Here is a 19,596-nt window from a genome sequence, read left to right as displayed (position 1 = left end):
TGCATCACAGCTGATCAGTGATTGACATTTAGCTTCTTTCTTCAAGCTCTTCCAAGCCATTTTCATGTCAACAATGCATGATTAGATGTGAGGAAAGCTCCAGGGAGGGTTTCAGTCTCTTTGAGATCATGGCGGTGGTTTTGCAGCACATGTACTTTGGCTCAGTCTCATCATTATCATCACCACCGTTACACAAAGCAGGCAGAGGAGGTTTTCTACAAATAAACTATGTGCCCGGCGCCAAATGGAAGAAAAATAGTCTGTTCCAAGAACCTGATATATTTGTATTATCAGGATTTGGCGAAAACCAAACTAAAAGCACAGTTAATATTGAAGCATATTTTCACAAAGAGGACAAAACTGCCATTTAGACTGAGCGCTAATGTTCCTCTGCGTCTCCTCTGGAACCTTTTACCAACCTGTTAGCTACTGCTACTGCTTTTTCAGGATGTAATATGTGGTGGTTGTGGGTTTGTCAGCCTCTTAGGAAGCTCCTCAGCCGGGAAGAGGCCAAAAATAAATGAATACAGCTTTTGACTTTGAGTACAAAAAGTCTCAGATCCTGTTTCCAGTTGGTCCTATTATAATACGATACATTTGCCAGGGTTGTTTGCACACACGCGGAAAATCTTTGAAATTCAGAAGAGCCAGAAGGAATCGATGTTAGCCAGCATTTGCACCGTATTGCATCCTTTCTCTTGAAGCAAAACACTGGCAGGGAGTGCACTTCCTTGAATAATCCAGGGAGTTCGCTGTGGAAGCCGGTGTGTCTCAGAGGTGAGGGGGCGCGGCTCATCCCTCATCCCCGGCTCCACAGGGGAGATCAGGAGTTCAGGATCGAAGCCAGCAAGTTCCCTTTCTCAACTTTCTCTAACACTCAGACACAAATCCCATCTGATGGCAAAACAAAGTTTGGAGAAAGTCTGCACATCAGTTCTTGCAACCACAAGATAAACAGGTAGAGGAAGCAGGGATGGCAGCGCCGCAACAAACAGCATCTTCTCTTTTCAAGACATTTCTGATCGTATGCCAAGAAATGATGAACAAACAACTGCAAGTCTGCAAAATAAAGGTTACAGTATCGCTTATCAATATGTCAGCGCACCTGTTTTTCAAGGCGATTATGTTACAATCAGATGCCGTGTGTTAATTTATCAGATTAAAGTCTATTTTAGCAAAGACTGATGAAACACAAAGCTACAAAAAAGACTTGTGTAGTGTTATAACATTCTACTTGCCAGTATATTATTAGAGACTCAGGGATTTCACACTGAGGGAGAGCGATTAATCAGATTTCTTTTTTGCTAATCATGACTCAGAATGAGATGAGATAATGAAGATAAAATGATTATTGTGCTGTTTTCTGTTCTGCAATGATGCTCTGCAAGTTTAGTGAATGCATGGCGCTTCCAGCGTCAGTAAATAACCACGAAAAATAATAATAATATTGGCCAAAGTAATTCTGATTGGGATTTTTGTCAACCCTTCACCACATTGTTCTAAACTTCTGTTTAATATACAATGAACTATGCAAAGCTACTTACTAATTTGACACTATTAACACATACAGACCCAATTATGGGAACGATGTTAAAACTCACCAGAGGGATGGAAACCTTTAGCAGCTTCTCGTGTCGATGTCGGGTGTGAGCGAAAACTCAACTTGCCTCAGTAGGAACGGGGTGATTTGATCTGAAGTCAACACGACCTGCGTCAGATCAAAGACATCTCCCCATTTCCACTGGCAAAGGTCATGGTTTGCTGGTTTAACACCTGACCTGTGGCAGTTTTCTGTGGCAGAGATGTTCAAATATCACCTGCGAGTGGTCCAGCGCAGTCTCATTTTACAGATCTATCATAAACTATTTGGTTCTTTTACAACTGCAGCATTAATTAAGTGCTAATTCTAAGGAAACTAAAGCAGATGCTTGAGTTTATTTTTTGCAGGGAGGTTTCCTAGAATGAAGAGGTGCATTTAACCTCTTAAGACCTGAGCTCTTGTTTGATATGCAATTTTTTAAAAATTAAAAATAAAAATTAAGAAATATAAGGAAAATACAAAATGTATATATAAATAGTTAGTAAAATATTTTAAAAATTAAAAAATAAATAACACCAATAAAATAATAATAATAAAATAGTAATAAAAAATGTTAAAAAAAAATAAAATAAAATAAAATAATAATAAACTAAAAATTAAAAATTAAAAATTAAATAAAAAAATTAATTAAATTAATAAAATTATCTACTGTTGTAATGTAACCCAAAATGTGATGTCTACGCATATGGACACCAGGTCTTAGGAGGTTAAACTCACTCTGAGCAATGAAGCGCAGTCCAAGTCAGGCTAGATATCACTGTAACCTGAGAATTTAAGTATTCATTAAGGTAAATCTGAGCTGGTTAACACGTAGATTTTCTGCTCAAATATGGTGAGAATTAGTATTTTGCTTGCATGTTCAACCACCTCCTGATACAAAACTAATCCTGCGACGTGCCCGATGTTTACTGCATCTGATGTACCCTGATATAACCAATGTTCACAAACTTCTACCACAAAGTCTCAGTTTAACAAGGCGCTCTCCTCGGCATGTTTCCTAAAAGAGAAGAAGCTGTAAGCGCTTATGAACTGAGGCTTGGAGAGAGAGAGTGAGAGAGGCAGACCTGTGGAGTGACAAAGGGCGGGCAGATGAACAGAGCAGCTGGAGGAGCGAGCTGAGCGTCTTTGGTGTTGGAGTGCTCAGGTGGGAAGAGCAGTGGGGAGACCAGGCTTTGAGTTAGTTCATCACAGAGCCACTGCCACTTGCTGACAATGAGAGCCTTACTGGGACCCAGAAAACTGCTGTCTAAGCAGAAATAGGCTCCTTTTGTTCTATTCAGCCTAGTGGAGCAGCAATAAACCTTCCTCCTCACTCCCCAGTGCAGGGCATAAGAAGAGGAGAGGAAAAAAAAAAAAACTCGCTTTTTCTGCTTTTGCTGTGAGCACCGAGAAATGCTTGCATTCAAAAGACGTTTTCACTTTGAGGACGAGGAGAGCGGAGGATGAGAGGAGGGAGGAGAGGATATTATCATATTTGGAAAGTGAAGTTGGCAGAGTAGGTGGGAGGGAAGAGAGGATGGTTTGATTGTGCCGAGAAAAAAAAAAAAAAAGATGAAGAAGTAAAGAAGGGAAAGAGAAGGAATGTATGATTGGATTTGGCCCAAGCGGTGGAGCTACAGTAGCTGTCTGTGAGCCGGCTGAATGGGAGGCCTGTGTTATAATGGGAAAGAATGGGCATCGGCAGAGGGCTCTAATAGGGCCTTCAGAGAGGATTCAGAGGTTCAGAACAAATCCGCGGTCACAATGGAGCACAGGTCTGCACCAAGCCAGTCAAGGCTCTGTCCATCTTACCAAATTTAATTACGCTCGCAGTGTGGCTGTCTGACTCACACAACAGCTCGTCTCAAAATAACTCCAGTCTGCTTACAGCCCGGCTGGGTCGCATTTGCATCTGAACTCTGTCATCTAGTACCTGACGACATACAGTATTAGAAGAAAAATCTCAGGTCTTGAAAGTCAATTAGGCAACCGGAGACTTACAGTGTTAAGAAATTATTTTCAAAATATTAAGTTTAAATGAGTCACTTCACCCCAAATTACAATAATGAAAGCAATTTGCTCTCCTTTACTCTATTCGTGTTTGGCCATGCTGATAGTTTCATGTGTTGAGATCTTGGGATATCCACACTGAAACAATCTTTGCACAATCTGAAGCAATCTTTCGAGCAAATTTATTTTCAAAAGCAGTATTCTCATTAGTCTGGACACCATTGAAAGCTGGATTTACACCCCTCTGCTTTGCAATCACACCCCCAAATCGCTAGTCAGTGACTTTTCTGTGACTATCTTGAGTTTCTTTGTATACTTCCTAATGGTGACTTAAATGGAGCAGGTCACGATGGAGCTAATAATGGTGGAAAAACAGGTGGCTTTAAAGAAATGAATGCAACATAGAGAGGAGAGGAGACGCAGGAAACATCAGCATCCACACATAGCTTGGTAGAACAATGAAACATTGCTACACCGGCAGAATGCTGACGGTTGCGTTTGCATTATTACATAGAGATATCCCAAACAAGGATTGTTGTTTTTCTCCAATCCAATCAAAGTTATTGACTACTGAGTATATGCCAATACTTCATACCATTGTCTTGAATAACACGCACTTTAGGTATTGTAGGTGTAGTACCTGGTTGCACCACCAGATGGAGCATCACGCTTTTCTGTCGTGATTGGAGAAAGGGAACACTTCCATGTCGCCAAGCAGAGACCATTTTGGGGGTTTAGCTTGTAAAGCAGCACCATGACAAAGTCTGTCTGTAAGGCTTAATGACCTCCAGCCAGTGTGTATGTATTCAATCACTTAGGATATCATTTTTACATCCCAGTACCATGTGTGATTAACACCTCATATGTATTGCTGTCCACATGAGGTCAATTCTTCGTCTAAATCTACAGCCTTTCACAAAGGATGCAAACAAAGGACTGGGCTCAGGTTTTTCCCAATACCAATCAGCTAAGAAATGCCTTGATCGGCCCAGTACTGCAGTTTGTTTCATAGAAGCACCACTTTTTGCACAAATCAATATCCTGTGCAAACACAGCATTTCACCACCAAGCAGATCAGTCACATCTCGTGGACCAATTATAGCTGCAGTCTCCATTTCTGAAACGTGTAGTTACATTTCTGGGGAGCTGCACATCAGGCAATCTACGGCTAAAGCACATCGCAGAGGTTTAAATTAAGCTCAGCTGTAAATAAAAATCGTTACGGTCACACGAGCCCTCATGGACGGGAGGTTTTGCAGGATGGAACAAACCTGACTATGAAATGAAAGACAGCTGCAAAACTCCCGCTGCCTCGACCAAAAGTAAACATTTCTGGTTTCTTCCAACCATGACCACAGCTCTTCCAAGTAGATTTTTCCTACATTTAACACAACTTTAATCATAGCAGCGGAAGATAACAAAATAGCCAAGAATATTTTTAAAGCATGTGAGGTTTTAAATCTGAATGCAAGCAAATTATGTATGTAGTTTGCTGCTGAATTAGGAAACTTGGTGAAATGAAACCAGTGCCTATATGGATAAATTCCACTGGAGGTAATACCTGGACATATGCTTTGCTGTAATTCGGGGTAACAACCTCTATAAAAATTAACATCCCAACCCCAAACACTTATTTCAGAACAATATAAACGTTAAAGACGGCTTAGGAATCGGTGTATCTGACAACTGGGTGTGTTTGAGCGCGGCTGAGTGCCGATAATACAACATTTGCTTAGTCCAAGCACTCCTCTGAGCTACATATGTGGCGTGGTGCATGTCATTGTGCCTGAAGGAGGAGGGCGGTACAGTCAACTGGCCCCATTTAGCCTCGCCGCGCTGTTGTTTGGCCAACCCACTGAGAGACAATTATGCCTGCAGGTAATGTGAGAGAGAAACGAAACTGACGGAGAGATAAGGGGAAGCGAGCAGCAACTCTCGGGGTCACCTTAAAAGCACAGTGGGGGGGGGGGCGGCGCATTTTATCTTCGAGAGTGGATCATTCACTGGGTGCTTGAGTGCACAGGCATGCGAATACACATCAGAGGAGAGGCATATTCAGATTGTGTAGCCACAAAATAAAACAGTGAAATAAAAGCACACATCATCAGCAAAATATTTAAAGGCACTTCAAATTAAAGCACTCACATTGCAAACATTATGACACAATTCTATGTAATGAGCAATAGTATGACTAAACATAACTTTCTGTGGTTTAATGTAAAGGACATTACAGGTTATGTGTACTTAAAAAAGATGTTATTACGTGATTATTCTAAAAAGCATTAGTTTCAACCATCATAAAAACATGAAAACCAAAAAATATCGCATCAAGCACTTCGATTATTATTAGCATAACATGGCTGTTGTGAAAGTGCATCTACAATTTAAAACCTTCAGCCATTTCAGAAGACCAGCTTCCCCTACACAGCACTCTGCACCAGCTGAAGGACCCTCCACTTCGCTCTCCCATTTTGCATACTTTTTGGCTTTGTCTCGACTCTCAGCGTAACACATACACACCCTCCTTCACTTTGCATGTTTTACAGAACTGAAGGCTTTTACCTTTAGAGGAGAGAAAAAAAAAATCAATGTTGCCCGCCCTTTAAAACACAATTCACAGTTGTGGAGATTCTCAGGGGGCCAAGGGTGAGTTCACTGCTGCCACTCACCGATGTCTCGCAGCCATCGGTTTCTGCAGCAGTCCGCTGCCACAAATTCAAAAAGACTCCTTGAAAGAGCCGAGAATAATACACCAATTTTCTTATTTTTCTTAACTCAGCAAAGCGAGAAAAAAAAAGATGCTGGTAGTTCATGGCAGCTCACTTACAAAGCCATATGTTCTAGTTATCATTTGCTGTTATGCGGCCTTTACTTACGGAGGTCAGCAAAGCCAGCTTGGTCTTGTTTTGTGCTTAATGCTCATTTTACAGACACAAAACACTGAAGGTTACCTTTCTGCCCTGAGCACACAGGTGGAAACGCTGCTTTATTCCATAACCTCCCCATTACCCTCTGACTTAAACTGGCGGTAGAGTAATTGCACGCTGCTCTTTACTTTACTACACTTCATCAGCAGCCATCTGCAACCAGCTAAGAGTAAGATGAGAATTCCTATCTGGGGTTTAATTTAAAAATCGAGTGCGCCCGGTAATCCGCGGAAGAAAAGTTGTGCAGAAAAGGAGCCGCAGGGCCAAAATGAAGAGGATTACAGATGGATTACCTGTGTTCTGACTCGTGGATGGAGAATATGACTCCCGACGTGGAGGACTTCTGCTGGATGGAGGCCAAGAAGGTAAACTCGCTTTTACTCCTGAACAGCTGCACCACTTTTTCTGTGATGTGTGCCGGGGCGTGAACTGCTCTCCCAACATCTGAAGGAATAAAATAAAATGGAAAGAAATCATGAGCTTGTGTAAACTCTTTTTCACAGGCGGTGTGCTGTCTACTGCCTCCAAGTGCACTTGCCAAAAAAAAAAAAAAAAAACACGAGCAACATATTAAGTGAGCTAATCACACATGGCGAAACACAAAGTAACACCTTTACACTTTGAAAAGATATCTCAAACACTTCTGGCACTCGTGTCTGGCAGTCTGCGCTTGAAGAAAGTAATCTGTTGATGCCAGAAGGCTTCATACACCAACCTAGTAAATCAATGCTTAGACAGTAAAGTTTGCATGCATGTGTGTATTTATGTACTCTATAGAGAACTTTGAGTCCTCATGAGACAGAATAATATAAGAAAACCAAGCAAAAATCTCAATTGTCCGCTTGTTAACCTATGAGAAATTTGCACCCCAAAGACAAGAAACATGAGCAGTCAGACAATTAGGTTACAAACAGTTTAGCTATCATGCCTGAAATGTCATTAACGCACCATCACTGTTACTGTTGTGCATGGATTTCCCAGAGTAAGCTAGGCTTTATTTCCCTATGCAGGGGTGGAAATGACTTCCCACTGAACAAAATATTCTGTTTGGGAAGTTTACTTTAGGTACCAGTGTGTAGGATTTAAGGGGTCCCATTTTTGCTAAAGTTGCACCCACCGCAGGTTCCTCTTCATACTTAGAAACAGTAAGAACATACAATGTAGAGCCATTTATGACAGAAATTAACCTCCTGAATCCCACAATTTTTTTTAAAAATGGCTAAAATTGTACTATTTCCAACTTTCCAATGGTCCTCGAACTACTCAACTGGAAAGCGCTGCTTCATTGGAAACTTAAATTACAATATTTAATTTGCTAAAAATAAATCATTTGCTCTGACCTGATTCTGTAAAAAACAGAAAATTCTGCACTTCTTGGTGCAACTGAAAAGCCATGAATGACAGAACTGTGACCAACATTTACATGATGAAAATTCAGAGATTTTTTTGGGCTACACTCAGCTGAACTGCAGGCTGTGTTTACAGAGAGCATGCAAGACACAAGCATGGAAACAAAAAATATCTAAGAAGTAAAATATGTGTACTATACAGAGTCATATTTGTTTTTTTTCCAGCATTGATAACATGAATTGGCACTTGGAAAAAAGCTGCACATTTGATTCCAGGTTTTTAAACAGAGAAATTCAAGTGTCATCTTATCTTTCTAAATGAACTTTGTTATAATGCACGCAACACATTTTTGAGTTCTCTCTCATTCTCGCCATGGATGCACTGCTTCCACAGAGCTGCAAGACTTGACATTGCAGTGAGGAGAAAAAAAAAAAAAAAACATTCAGAAACTGGCCCGGGTTCAGAGGGTTAACATGGTGTTCTGATTCCAGCTCAGGCACAGAACAGAAAGCCAGCACTGTCCATACAATGAGCCCTGCGGACACTTGTTTCTTTTCCCCTACATACGTGATCGTGTCACGGTCACTGACCAATCAACATTCAACATGTCACAACACCGCTGTCCCCGGAGTGACGCCTTGCAGAGCTGCAGAGCATGGCTGCAGACCGCCGCTACCCGCTGTGAGTGCACACCAGCATAACAGAATCCCATCAAAACACGGGCAAGGTGGAGAATAATAAAAACGAGAATATTTTTGCACACAGGATCACACCTGAAGAGAGCAAACATCCCGAAAGCTGAGAAGTGAGTGTTGGGTTCCGTCAGACACACATGACCTCGCTGTCTGTAGGATCTGATAATGAATGTAGTTCCAAGCAAATAACACTGATTATCCCAAAGCAACGCGGCACGTCAAGGTCTTACCAACAGTCTGTTCACTAAGTCAGCGTGTTGGATGCAGAAGAGACGGGCAGGTATTGAGACTTGTGTGACTTTGACAAGGGCCAAGTCATTATGATCAGATGACTGAGTCGTCTGGCTTTAACAAGGCCGAGTCTGACCTTCAGTGGCTCCAACTCACAACGTACAGGATCTGCTGCATACATCTTGGTGCCTGTTTTGGTTGCGCTGTTTTGCCCACACGTGAGGAATCAGCTTCGTATCGCAGCACAGGTGAGAAAATCTTCCAAACTGGAGGCAGCAGTGAATATGTGAGCCGAGGGTAGATCCATACGAAAGGCCTCCATTGTTCCAAACTCCCTCAATGCATGACAGACAGACCAGCACAGAGCAGCCTGTGGTTGTCTCGGGGCTTTTAAATCTCCCCAGGGTGACAGCGGCCTGCCCGCCCGCCCGCCCGCCTTCACACCCAGCCTCCCCACTGTCACAACTGAAATGATGGAGAGCCACTTCCCTCGGCCCCCACGGCTCCCCGACACGCAGCCTGCCTGACCACAGTCATTAGATCGCCCCTTCAAATCTGCAGACACTGCTCCTGTTTTTACGATGTGACGATACCCTTAGATTTCAAGTCTTTTTTTTTTTACCTCCAACTGACTGACAAGTAAAAAGAAAAAGGATTTCAAGGTCAAGCATTGTTTCCACATGAATTCAATCCCGTAGAAAATGCAGCTCCGCATGTGAGTGCTTAATACAGTCAAGTTCGCAGCTCCGGTCGATACCGACAAATTGCAGTGATGAGTCCAGCTCCAAACAGGCAGCAAAACAAACCAAAGCAGACTCCTCTCATTCCTGCTTTGGCTGCAAATGACAACTGTGCTTTATCTGCAGTTGTTAGCCGTTCAGCTGGCATGTTAAGCAACAAAGCTTCAGTACGGCTGGTATGGAATTAACATTAATTAGCCACAGCTGATATCATCCAACACCTGATGTTGGTCTTTCTAATCAGCAGAAGCAAAGGTCGGTGGCAGCCGTACATGAGCAGCCCGCTGACGTATTCGCTAATGATTAATGAGGAGGAGACGTAAGAAGCTTTGATAAGAGACTCTTTTTTGCGTCTGATCTTAGCAAATCCAGGTAATGAGGTATGGGGCCAGATCCAGGATGGAACCAGCAATCAGCAACGTAGTAAAATTAGGGAAAGGGGTCGAAAAACACCAGAATCAATGGCCAAACAGGCACTTCCACCAATCCACTACAACCTCCTCTTGATGAGTTAAGGGGTATTATAATACATCACATCACTCATGACTTTGCATCTGAGAGAAACATCATTATATGACTTATGCACTTTTAAGAAAAATATAGGTTGTTTAAAAGAAATGGCCAATGTTGTGGTTCTTTGAAAGCCTCTTTGCTTGTTTGTTTTTTAAAAACTCTATCAAATGGTTCTATTTAAATCAAAAGAGAAAATGTGTGGGTTGGAAGAAAGAAAATTAAAAGCATAAAAACAGAATTTTAAAGCAGATCAATGGTCCAAAACATGGCACACATCAGCGGAAAGAAAGAGATGTTTATGTAAGAGCAAACACAAAAAACAAAACCATGTCCTATCTACATATAAAATCTATTTTACTCTATACTTTCCCAACAGTGCAGAGCTCTCATAGGTCAATGATTTGAAATACACAGACAACACAAAGTATTGTTTTTATTTTGCCCCTTTTGTACCCAAAGAGCGGTCTGATTGTCGAAATAAGCCATTTTTCTTATTGCATGAGTGCGACAATCATTGTTTCTTTTAAACCTGAAAAAAAAGATTTCTAAAAAAATCAAGACAAGCTGCCTTTAACCAAATGTAATAGTCTGAGCTAATCGGGTCTGACAAGAGCATGTTTCCTGGAAAAGAAGATTTTAGTCATCTCAGAAAAAAAGGTTTTATGACTTCCTTGAATTGTGATTCTTCATAGTGAGTAGGCTGGTGTCACCAAATCCAGTCTCGCTCATCATATTATCACATTAAACCTTCACTTATGCACATACAGAGTCCACACTTAACGTCTCCCATGACTGGATTTGTTATTGAATTCTGTCTTATACTTTCTGCACACATTTGTTTCTCGCTGACAATTTTGGAAACAGTAGTTTGAATTGCCCAAATTGCAGCTGAATTTTTCAAACCTGTCAATATATACCCAGAATTTATTTTCCACATAATTTGGATTAATGGCCGCCTGTGTGCGTGTAGATTTCTACGATTCCAGCCAGAGACACAAAACGCCAACAGATGCTGCTGCAGAGGGCTTGTCACAAACTTTACGTCGTTATATTTGACACACACACACACACACGGACACGCAGTTTACCCAAAGTCTGTCAGCGTTTGTTCCCAAATTCTGCCGCACTTAAAACGTAATTGGCCAATGAGAACCAAAATTACAAAAATTGCTCAAACCGCGCAAACGTCGCACCCCGACGGTCCACAAATAATGATGGATCGATAGCATGATGGGAGCGGAGCTAAAGCGGTGCATCCTGACAGTCCGTACTGTACAACAGGCTTGTAGACATAAACAAACCCATTTACGGTGACAGGGGGAACAGGTAGAGCGGGAAGGTTTGTCTCCCAGCAGACGAGATGAAGCTCAGTGTAGCAGGCAGCAGCCAGCTGTCGCCCCCCCACTCCCTCTCAATTTTACAGCTCATCACTTTAATCAGGAGCCTGGCGGGTCCTCCCCCAGCTCGGCGAAGTCTTACAGATGGCCTCTTTAAGTGGCAGTGAGGAAGAGGAGCTCAGCTGCCGTCCGGAGAGACTTCGCTCACCAAAGACACAGCCAGTCGAGTCTGTGCGGACTTCTGTCTGGCCTGATATGGAAAAGCCGTGTCACAGTGTCACAGCCAGAAAAGCACATTACTGTACTATGCTCAAGTCGTTGCCAAGGGCACTAAGTAGATCAGGCCAGAGTTTCCTGGGAGGCCAGAGTCCAGCAGGCCGGCAACTGGCAGGAACACGTCGAACTCTGCTGCTCACCAGGAGGGACGGTGATATGCATCGCCTCCTGCAGCTTTCTGCATCTGTATGTGCACGGCTTAAACAGGAAGCGAGTGCAAATCAAGAAATACAAGAAATCTACACACAATTGGCTAAAAAAATAATAATTGTAACAATCATATTCTGGCAGTTTCTACCCTTAATTTCACATCAGCTCATCAGGAGGTATTTGATGCTTATTGGATGATATTTACATGTGTAAAAACAAGAAAACGACCAAACAATAATATCTAAAAACTGTTTTATTCAACATTTTCGTTGTGAGAACCTCTGTAATACTGTAAAATATCGCTTACTGCCAAATTAATCTGTAAAATGACAGAACCAATACCTCTGTCCATGTTGATCATTCTGTTAATATACATGTAGAAATACATCTACAGTCATGAACTTGAATTTTTGCCATTTCTTGTATAAATAAAATAAATATTTGTAAAATTATCTTGCATTTGGGATTTTTTGTGACTAAAAATCTATTTATTTAAAAAAAAAAAAAGATATTTCTAATGTAATTTTACATGAAACACTGACAGTCACAGTCATCTATTTGCATTTTTTTTATATTGCCTTGTATTTTTATTTATTTCTTTAAAGGAAAAAAAATCTGAAAATTAAAAAAATCTATTAAATCACTACATTACTTTCATAGCTTCAGTCACAATCACGTGTACACCTCATGATTTAAAAGCCTGCAAATCATAGCCGCATAAAGACAGAAGCATCTAGAAGGAAAACTGTGGCAACTTGATGTGTATAAATTTGAAGAGTGTGGGTTTTTTATGGTTTATACATCAGCATTAGAGGCCACACTATGCATGTCCAACTCAAAGACACACCTGCAGTGATAGAAGACTCTGCTGGGTTACATGTGTGAAGCTTAATATTTTGATTTGCATGAACTCTCACATATATAACTAAGTCAGGACACTCATATTTTCTTGAATCGACTCGGTCACTGTGCTTTAACTACTTGGTGCTGAATGCATCTCTGAATGACATCAACAGAGTTTCACATTCAGACATTCTCGAGTGCAGGAGAGAAAGTATTTGAGGAAGACAAAGTGATAAGAAAGTGGCACATTGCTCAGTGGCTAAAAACTGTTTTTGGACTATACCAGTCCTAATCAGGGACAACAAGCCCTTGAAATCTCTCAGATATGAGCAAAAAGACAGAAAATCATTAAGGCTGTAACCAGCAGGGTTTTGTTTTTTTTTTTATTATTATTGTTGATTTATCCTCCAGCATCTCAGAGTCCAAGGTTACATCTTCAAATAACTTTTTTTTGTCATCAACAGTCCAAAACCCAAAAGATATTTAATTTACAAACACATGAAATGATGATTTTTTTTCAACTTGCTCGAGTTTGCAGCTCGGGACTCGCGGCAAAGCTTTCATCTTGAATATTAATTACCTCTGAATCACTGTACACTTAATGCACAGACACACCACAACGTGGACAGAATGAACGCTACATGCATTCGTGCAGATAAACTAATGCGCCATCTCTGCTCAGATGTCAGATCAAAGAGCATCTTCGGGCTTTACAGCCAGTCTGGCTGCCTCAGTTGAACGCTAGTCGCATGTTGACAGCGCCAGCAGCAACACATTCGCCATCACTGACAGCTGCTCGGAGTCTGCTGGGCTCCGCTTACAGTGAGGAGCAACATTAAAGGTACAAGAAGGGAAGAATAACACATCAAAGTTTCCTGGCATCAGGTGTAGCCAATTAACTAAACCCACAAAGGATGGAGTGATAACTAGTTGGCAGGTGACACACCAGATAAAAGCCTGTTTCCACTGACCATCACAGATCTGGTTTTGCCTCCTCGGGGAAGATGCTGCCGGATGACAGAACCCAAATTTCCCTGCAGCCATCCATCAAACCACCCAGCGAGTGGTTGTGGGATAATGAAGAAGTTGTGCCCTCATATTTTAAGGAAATCACCTACAACAGGCTAATTTGACAGCCCTGGATCGAGTGTAATAATAATAAATAACAGTAAAACTTCAGGTCATTGATTAAACGCCTAAAAACTCATCTCCATGTGTCAAAATGACACATTTAGAAGTTTTGTGTCCTTAAAAAGAATCCATTAAGTGATTTGGATTTTCCTCCACAGTGCTGTTTCCTCTAAAATGTGCCTCTATGAAGCCCCTCAATGTTTCTGGACAAAACTGGAAAACCAATTCTGGAGAAGAATAATGTTACAGAAAGTTTCACTCAAGCTTCAAGGCAAAAATGCTGAGCTATGCTGCCGACTGCTAACTTTGCTTCTTGTATTTAACCCTTTCGACACTATAGCCCACTATACCGAGCTGGCATTACGACTCCTGTTCAACCCTGCAGCCCGGTTCAGCGGCTCCGCTATCTGGCGACTTTCTGCTACATTCATTTTGATTGTCTATCAGTGGGAATCCCTGTATGTGAACAAACGATTCAGTCATGAAATAAATTATGCAAATGAAGGAAAATGACGTCGTTTGACCCCAAAAATCCCCAGAAAAAAGTGATCAAAACTAACTAATTACAGGCTTTGGCTGATGTCTCAGTATATAAGAACTGATCATTAATTGCATTTATCCCTGGTAATGATAAAGTTTACCTTTTCCTTTTCACACCTGTATTTCACCTGTATATATATGACAAGAGTAAAATTCCAGATATATTTAACCGTCAACTTGTCTACTTTTGATATGTAATGATGTGACGTCTACTTAAGAATTTAGGAGTGATTAATCAAAACCATATCTGATCATGAATTTCAAGCAAAGCTACTTGAAGGGGTTGAAATAATACAAATAAAACATTAACAAGGTAAAAAAAAAAAAAAAGATTTTTATGATACGCCATTAAAACAAAACATTATATGCTGGAAATTGACAAAAAAAAAATTAAGTAATATAATTTGATATTAATAACGAGAAAAACAAAACAGATATTTGAAACAAAGAAATAAAAATGAGGGTTAACATTCATTTAAAAAATAAATAAATAATAATGTAGATATTCATGTAAAAAGATGTTAAACCTGCGAGGCTCACTGTAAAAGAAAAAAAAAACTTGTAGAAAAGTTGATCTTCGAGCCCTGATTCTCTGAATTCAAACAAAAACACCATCTATGAGGTATTATCTACTGAGACGGACCATTTGTGGCCGACTGTTGGCACACTTGGCTGCGTTCTGGCGCCTGAGGACCAACTGGGGGCTGGTCTTAGCTTATATCTGCCTGCCAGATTTGGCTTCGCTTTCATGGGTGTGGACTTGAGCCAAATTTGGCAGAAAATTAGTTCCAGTTAGCAGAACTTGGTCCAGCTGTGGATCAGTGGAATCAATTCCTGCAGGCTGCGAGTTCATTAAGTTGAACTTGTTGGCCATGTGGTTAATTGATTTCACGAAACTCCATAGTGAAATTTATCCTGATAATTAACCGGCTATGATGAGCCACCTGTTTAGCGTCGGCAGCGGTGATAGAAGGAAATCAACAGATACGTGCTTTCAAACAGAAACTCATAGATTCCCTGGTTAAATTACACTTTGATGCTTTAAAAAATTCGTATATTGGCAACTAAAACTAGACGAGGTGCCAGAATTTGTTTGTTAGCTGTTGTATTTTGGTTGCGTTACATTTCGCCGTGTGGAAGTTGAACATCGTCTTCTGCTGCTTCCGAATTCAGGTGTTGGCTCGACTACGAGTCACATGGCATTAAGAAGAACTTCTTTCTATATCTTCCCCCCATGTTTTATGTATTAATCTTTTCATTTCTCGGTAAACTAAATTATTTACAAAATGGAAAAATAACGCAACTTGGAAAGAAGCCTCCTACGACATCCTCTGAAAACTCAAGAACACATATGAACAAAAGTGCACACGTCGCTGCTTCCAAATCACCACGGCATGCTGGAAAACTTCCACAGCCAGGTCTCTTTCTTTGTGATCCTCCAAGCAGCAGCCAGTCATCTTTACTTGCACACTTCCAGCCCTCCAGTCATCTGTACATCCACACATGAAGCTAGCCAGCCGGTCATCCATCCAGCACACAGCAGACTGTCCCTGAGGAGCTAGCCTGCTTTCGGCTGCTCAAGGCAAGTCTGCAGTGGAGAGTAAAAAAAAGCAGAGAGACCGGACTGCAGAAGAGGGGCTGGGCTAGAACCGACGATAACGGACTGAGGCATGACTGGAAATGGGGGAAAAAAACACACACAAAGCTCAGACGGATGTTTAAAACAAGAGCTATACGTCGACGGACCGCCGTTTGCCTCGCTTACAGTCGAAGCGGTTTGCATCAAAAGCAAAAGAGCAACAAACTAAGAAATGCAGGAGCAGAGATGCCTGCAGAGGTCACATTAAATAAACAAACCGGACAAGGTTGTTTGAGGCGAGCGGTAAAGCTACCGCAAAATTGTAAGGAATACCGAATGATAACACAAACTGCCAAAAGCCGCAGAAAGTGAATAATGTTTGTACCGGGGAAGGGGGAAAAAAACAAAGGGAAAATGCACTTTGATGCACGTGAAGGAGACTGTGAGTGCATGTCAAGCAGCCTACAAGCACAGCCGAGCTCTCAGCAAGCTTCTCCTAAGTTGACTTGGCTTGCATTTGAAGAACTCCTCGGCTGCTGAAAAATTCATAAATCTGAAATCGATAAAACATTGATGATTCAGTTCAACCTTTCCTTCCTTTTGCAAGAAGATAACCTGACTGTAAACATTAAAAAAAAAAAAGAAAAAACAGAAACCCTGTAAGTTCTATCTGGTGGGTTATTAGTGAGATGTGATGTGTCATGTATCTAATGAGTGAGGCCACAGATAGCATCCAGCGAGGGCGTGCTCACCTCGCCTGGCCTCTGACAGCGCTAACCGCTCTTTATCACCAGCCATCACGCTGAGTGCAGTTTGATTACAGTAAATAAGGATGAAACTCAGAGAAATAAAGCCCATCCGTCTGTGGGAGGCTCATCAGCTGTCACTTAAAGAACAATAATGCAGAGCGCTGACGTAAAACCCAGCCGGAGGAATATTAGATATTGGTTAGAGTAATGAACTTCCCTTTTGATTTCCTCCAGGGGCCTCAGCATTTGCATGCGGCATCACAAACGCAGAGCAGACACATGCACGGCGAGGCCCGCTGGAAAACTGTTTCCAGACTTAATGTATGTGTGTATATGTTATAAAATGAGACGAGGTGCCAGAGGAGACCGAACTGAATGAATCTGGATCCGTCGTGCTCATATTGAGCTGCTGAATAAAACAAACAAAAAAAGAAGCTTAATGGGATTTATTAAATCAAAATTCACCCGTTGATAATCGAGCGTCCTTAACCCCCCGGAAAGCCAAAAACACAGCATCGAGCTTGAAAGGCATGTCGTCCTTGAACAAATAAAACAACAGCATTACTTTATTTTTTGGAGCTAAAAAAATTGTTGGATTTTGAACTTTATGACAGAACCCTGAACGAATCACCCGCAAGGTGCCGTTCAGTCAGGAAACTTCACCAAATCTAAGCTTAAAATGGTAATATTTGATCAAAATCCATTTATTATACATGTCTCGTTTAAAAACTTGCCAAATATAAACCATTTGATCCAACCAGAGTCAACAACAATGTGCTGCTTCTCGCAACTGGTAAGTTATTAATGATTAAACTGTGACCGATATCCATCCATCCATCATCTCTACACCTTAATCCTCACTAGGGTCATGGGGGGGCTGGAGTCTGTCCCAGCTGACTCAGGGTGAAGGTAGGTTCACCTGGACAGGTAACCAGTCTATCACAGGGCTACACTTAGAGACAGACAACCAAGCACACTCACATTCACACCTACGGACAATTTAGAATCACCAATTAACGTCAACATGGTTCTGGACTGTGTGGGAGGAAGCTGGAGAACCCGGAGAGAACCCACGCTGCACGGGGAGAACATGGAGACTCCACACAGAAAGATCCTGGGTGTCCTCACCGGGACGCGAACCGGCAACCTCCTTGCTTCGAGGCAACGATGCCAACCACCAAAACCGACCAATATGACCAAAAAAAACCTGCATGAACTATATTTTGAGTTCTTTCTACTTCTAGCCACGGCTGCGCCTTTTACACAGATATGTAAACTTTATATTGCAGTGAAAAATGAACCCAGAGGCAGTAAAAATGTGACAGGAGCAGAAACTGCCGGAGGTTCAGAGGGTAAAAATCAGTGCAATCGCATCGCTGAAGACTTCAACATGTCGTCTATTTTATAACCACGAATCACAGGCTGACCAAATCATGCACATTTGTAGATTTTTGTAGTAGTTTCCACTCACCGTTGTGCCCACTTCCACTACATCTACGTGCACAAGGACAGACTTGGACGATGCTTTGCTGGATAAACAGACCATGAGAACGGTAAACACTCGCTCGTCATGTATTCAGAGTCAAATAAAAAGCACTCAATTAGTATCATGAATTGCTGAAAAACCAATTCAAACCACCAAAACATGCCCTTCTATAAAAAAAGAACGGTAAATAAAGAAATGTACCGCACAAACTGCAGTTTGCCTGCTGAAGGGCAAAACTACAAAACAAACTGAAAGAAAAACCCAATGATCAACTCGGCATCCTGCACAGAACGTACTGTACGCCACTCAAGACGCACCAGTTTAACAAAAACATGTCAACCGCCTGCCAGATCTTTCACATACGACGTGAAACACTAAGAATATACCATACAACTCGAAGGTATGGATCCTAGAAGACTTGAACCCATTGAAAAGAACTTTCTTCTCCTTTCCAGTGCAGCTGTGAAAAATGCATTTTAGTTAACTGGAAGTTTGACCTCCCTCCCTCACAAAGACAATGGATCGATAAGTTAGCATCTGACTGTTCTCCACACAAGATCCTGTGCAGTGCAGAGGAAAAGAGCCACAATGTCAAGGAAGATCTGCTCTTCACAGACGCACAACCTGACCTCAGATATGACGTCTGATTCTTATTTAATGCTTCGCTTTTATCTGGGCCTAACTGACACTCATAAATACCAACACCAAGTGCTAAGAAGCAAACAAAGGCATTGGATGGGATTGTTTTTTGGGGGGTTTGTTTTTTAATTTTCCTATTCTGATAAATGTTAAAGTGCAGTTGTGTTCCACCTGTTATACATTCACCAGTAAAAAAAAAAGGGGGAAAAGTCATTACAAAGAAGAAAAATGCAATTAAAATTGAAGCAAACAGGGAAGACATTGAGTTGTTAGAGACAACCTCACACAACGAGGGTGGTCTGGGGGCATGCTGCTTCAAATCAGCCTGAAGCGCCCCCTACCATTCGTGATTTCTCCTCAGATCTGCATGACTCATGTAGTTGACCTATTTTGATCTCACATCAGAAACATTTTTTCATCCCCCTCAAAGGTGAGGGGGTTGCATTCAGAGTCAACACATGATTTTGTTATTATATCATGTTAGCTGTCGATTTGCTTTTAACAAAGAGATCACGGCGCTACGGTGAAGTGTAAGGCCAGTAGTTCCTCTTCTTTTAGCTCATGTTTGGTCTCTGCCGACTCCGGAGTAAAAATATCTGGTTCCTTAACGGCTAGATGTTGCATGTTCGTAACCAGCGAGTCATTATGTCTGTCCATTTCATATCGTGATTGCACAAAATGTCCCACCAAATTTTTTAAATCCTAATTTCACCTTCACTTTTATTGCCTTCAGTTGATTTTCCCCACCATTATAGCTGAGATTAGAGAATATTTAAGTTAAGGAGTCGAATGATATGCGTTTTTTTTTTCAGAACCAATAT

The 19,596-nt window shown here is 41.4% G+C and overlaps 1 protein-coding gene across 1 annotated transcript in view; it reads right to left on the bottom strand.

The window, feature by feature from the left end:
- Window positions 1–19,596, bottom strand: part of LOC103358921 (protein kinase C-binding protein NELL1) — a 328,461-nt gene that overhangs the window by 279,515 nt on the left and 29,350 nt on the right. Inside the window, exon 3 of the mRNA XM_008284073.1 lies at window positions 6,810–6,960. Coding sequence (XP_008282295.1) covers window positions 6,810–6,960 — 151 coding nt within the window. The remainder of the gene's footprint in view (window positions 1–6,809; window positions 6,961–19,596) is intronic.

The sequence above is a fragment of the Stegastes partitus genome, unplaced genomic scaffold, assembly GCF_000690725.1.
Source record: "Stegastes partitus isolate 25-593 unplaced genomic scaffold, Stegastes_partitus-1.0.2 Scaffold343, whole genome shotgun sequence".
Lineage (NCBI taxonomy): Eukaryota > Metazoa > Chordata > Actinopteri > Pomacentridae > Stegastes > Stegastes partitus.
This window is presented reverse-complemented; position numbering and strand designations above follow the sequence as displayed.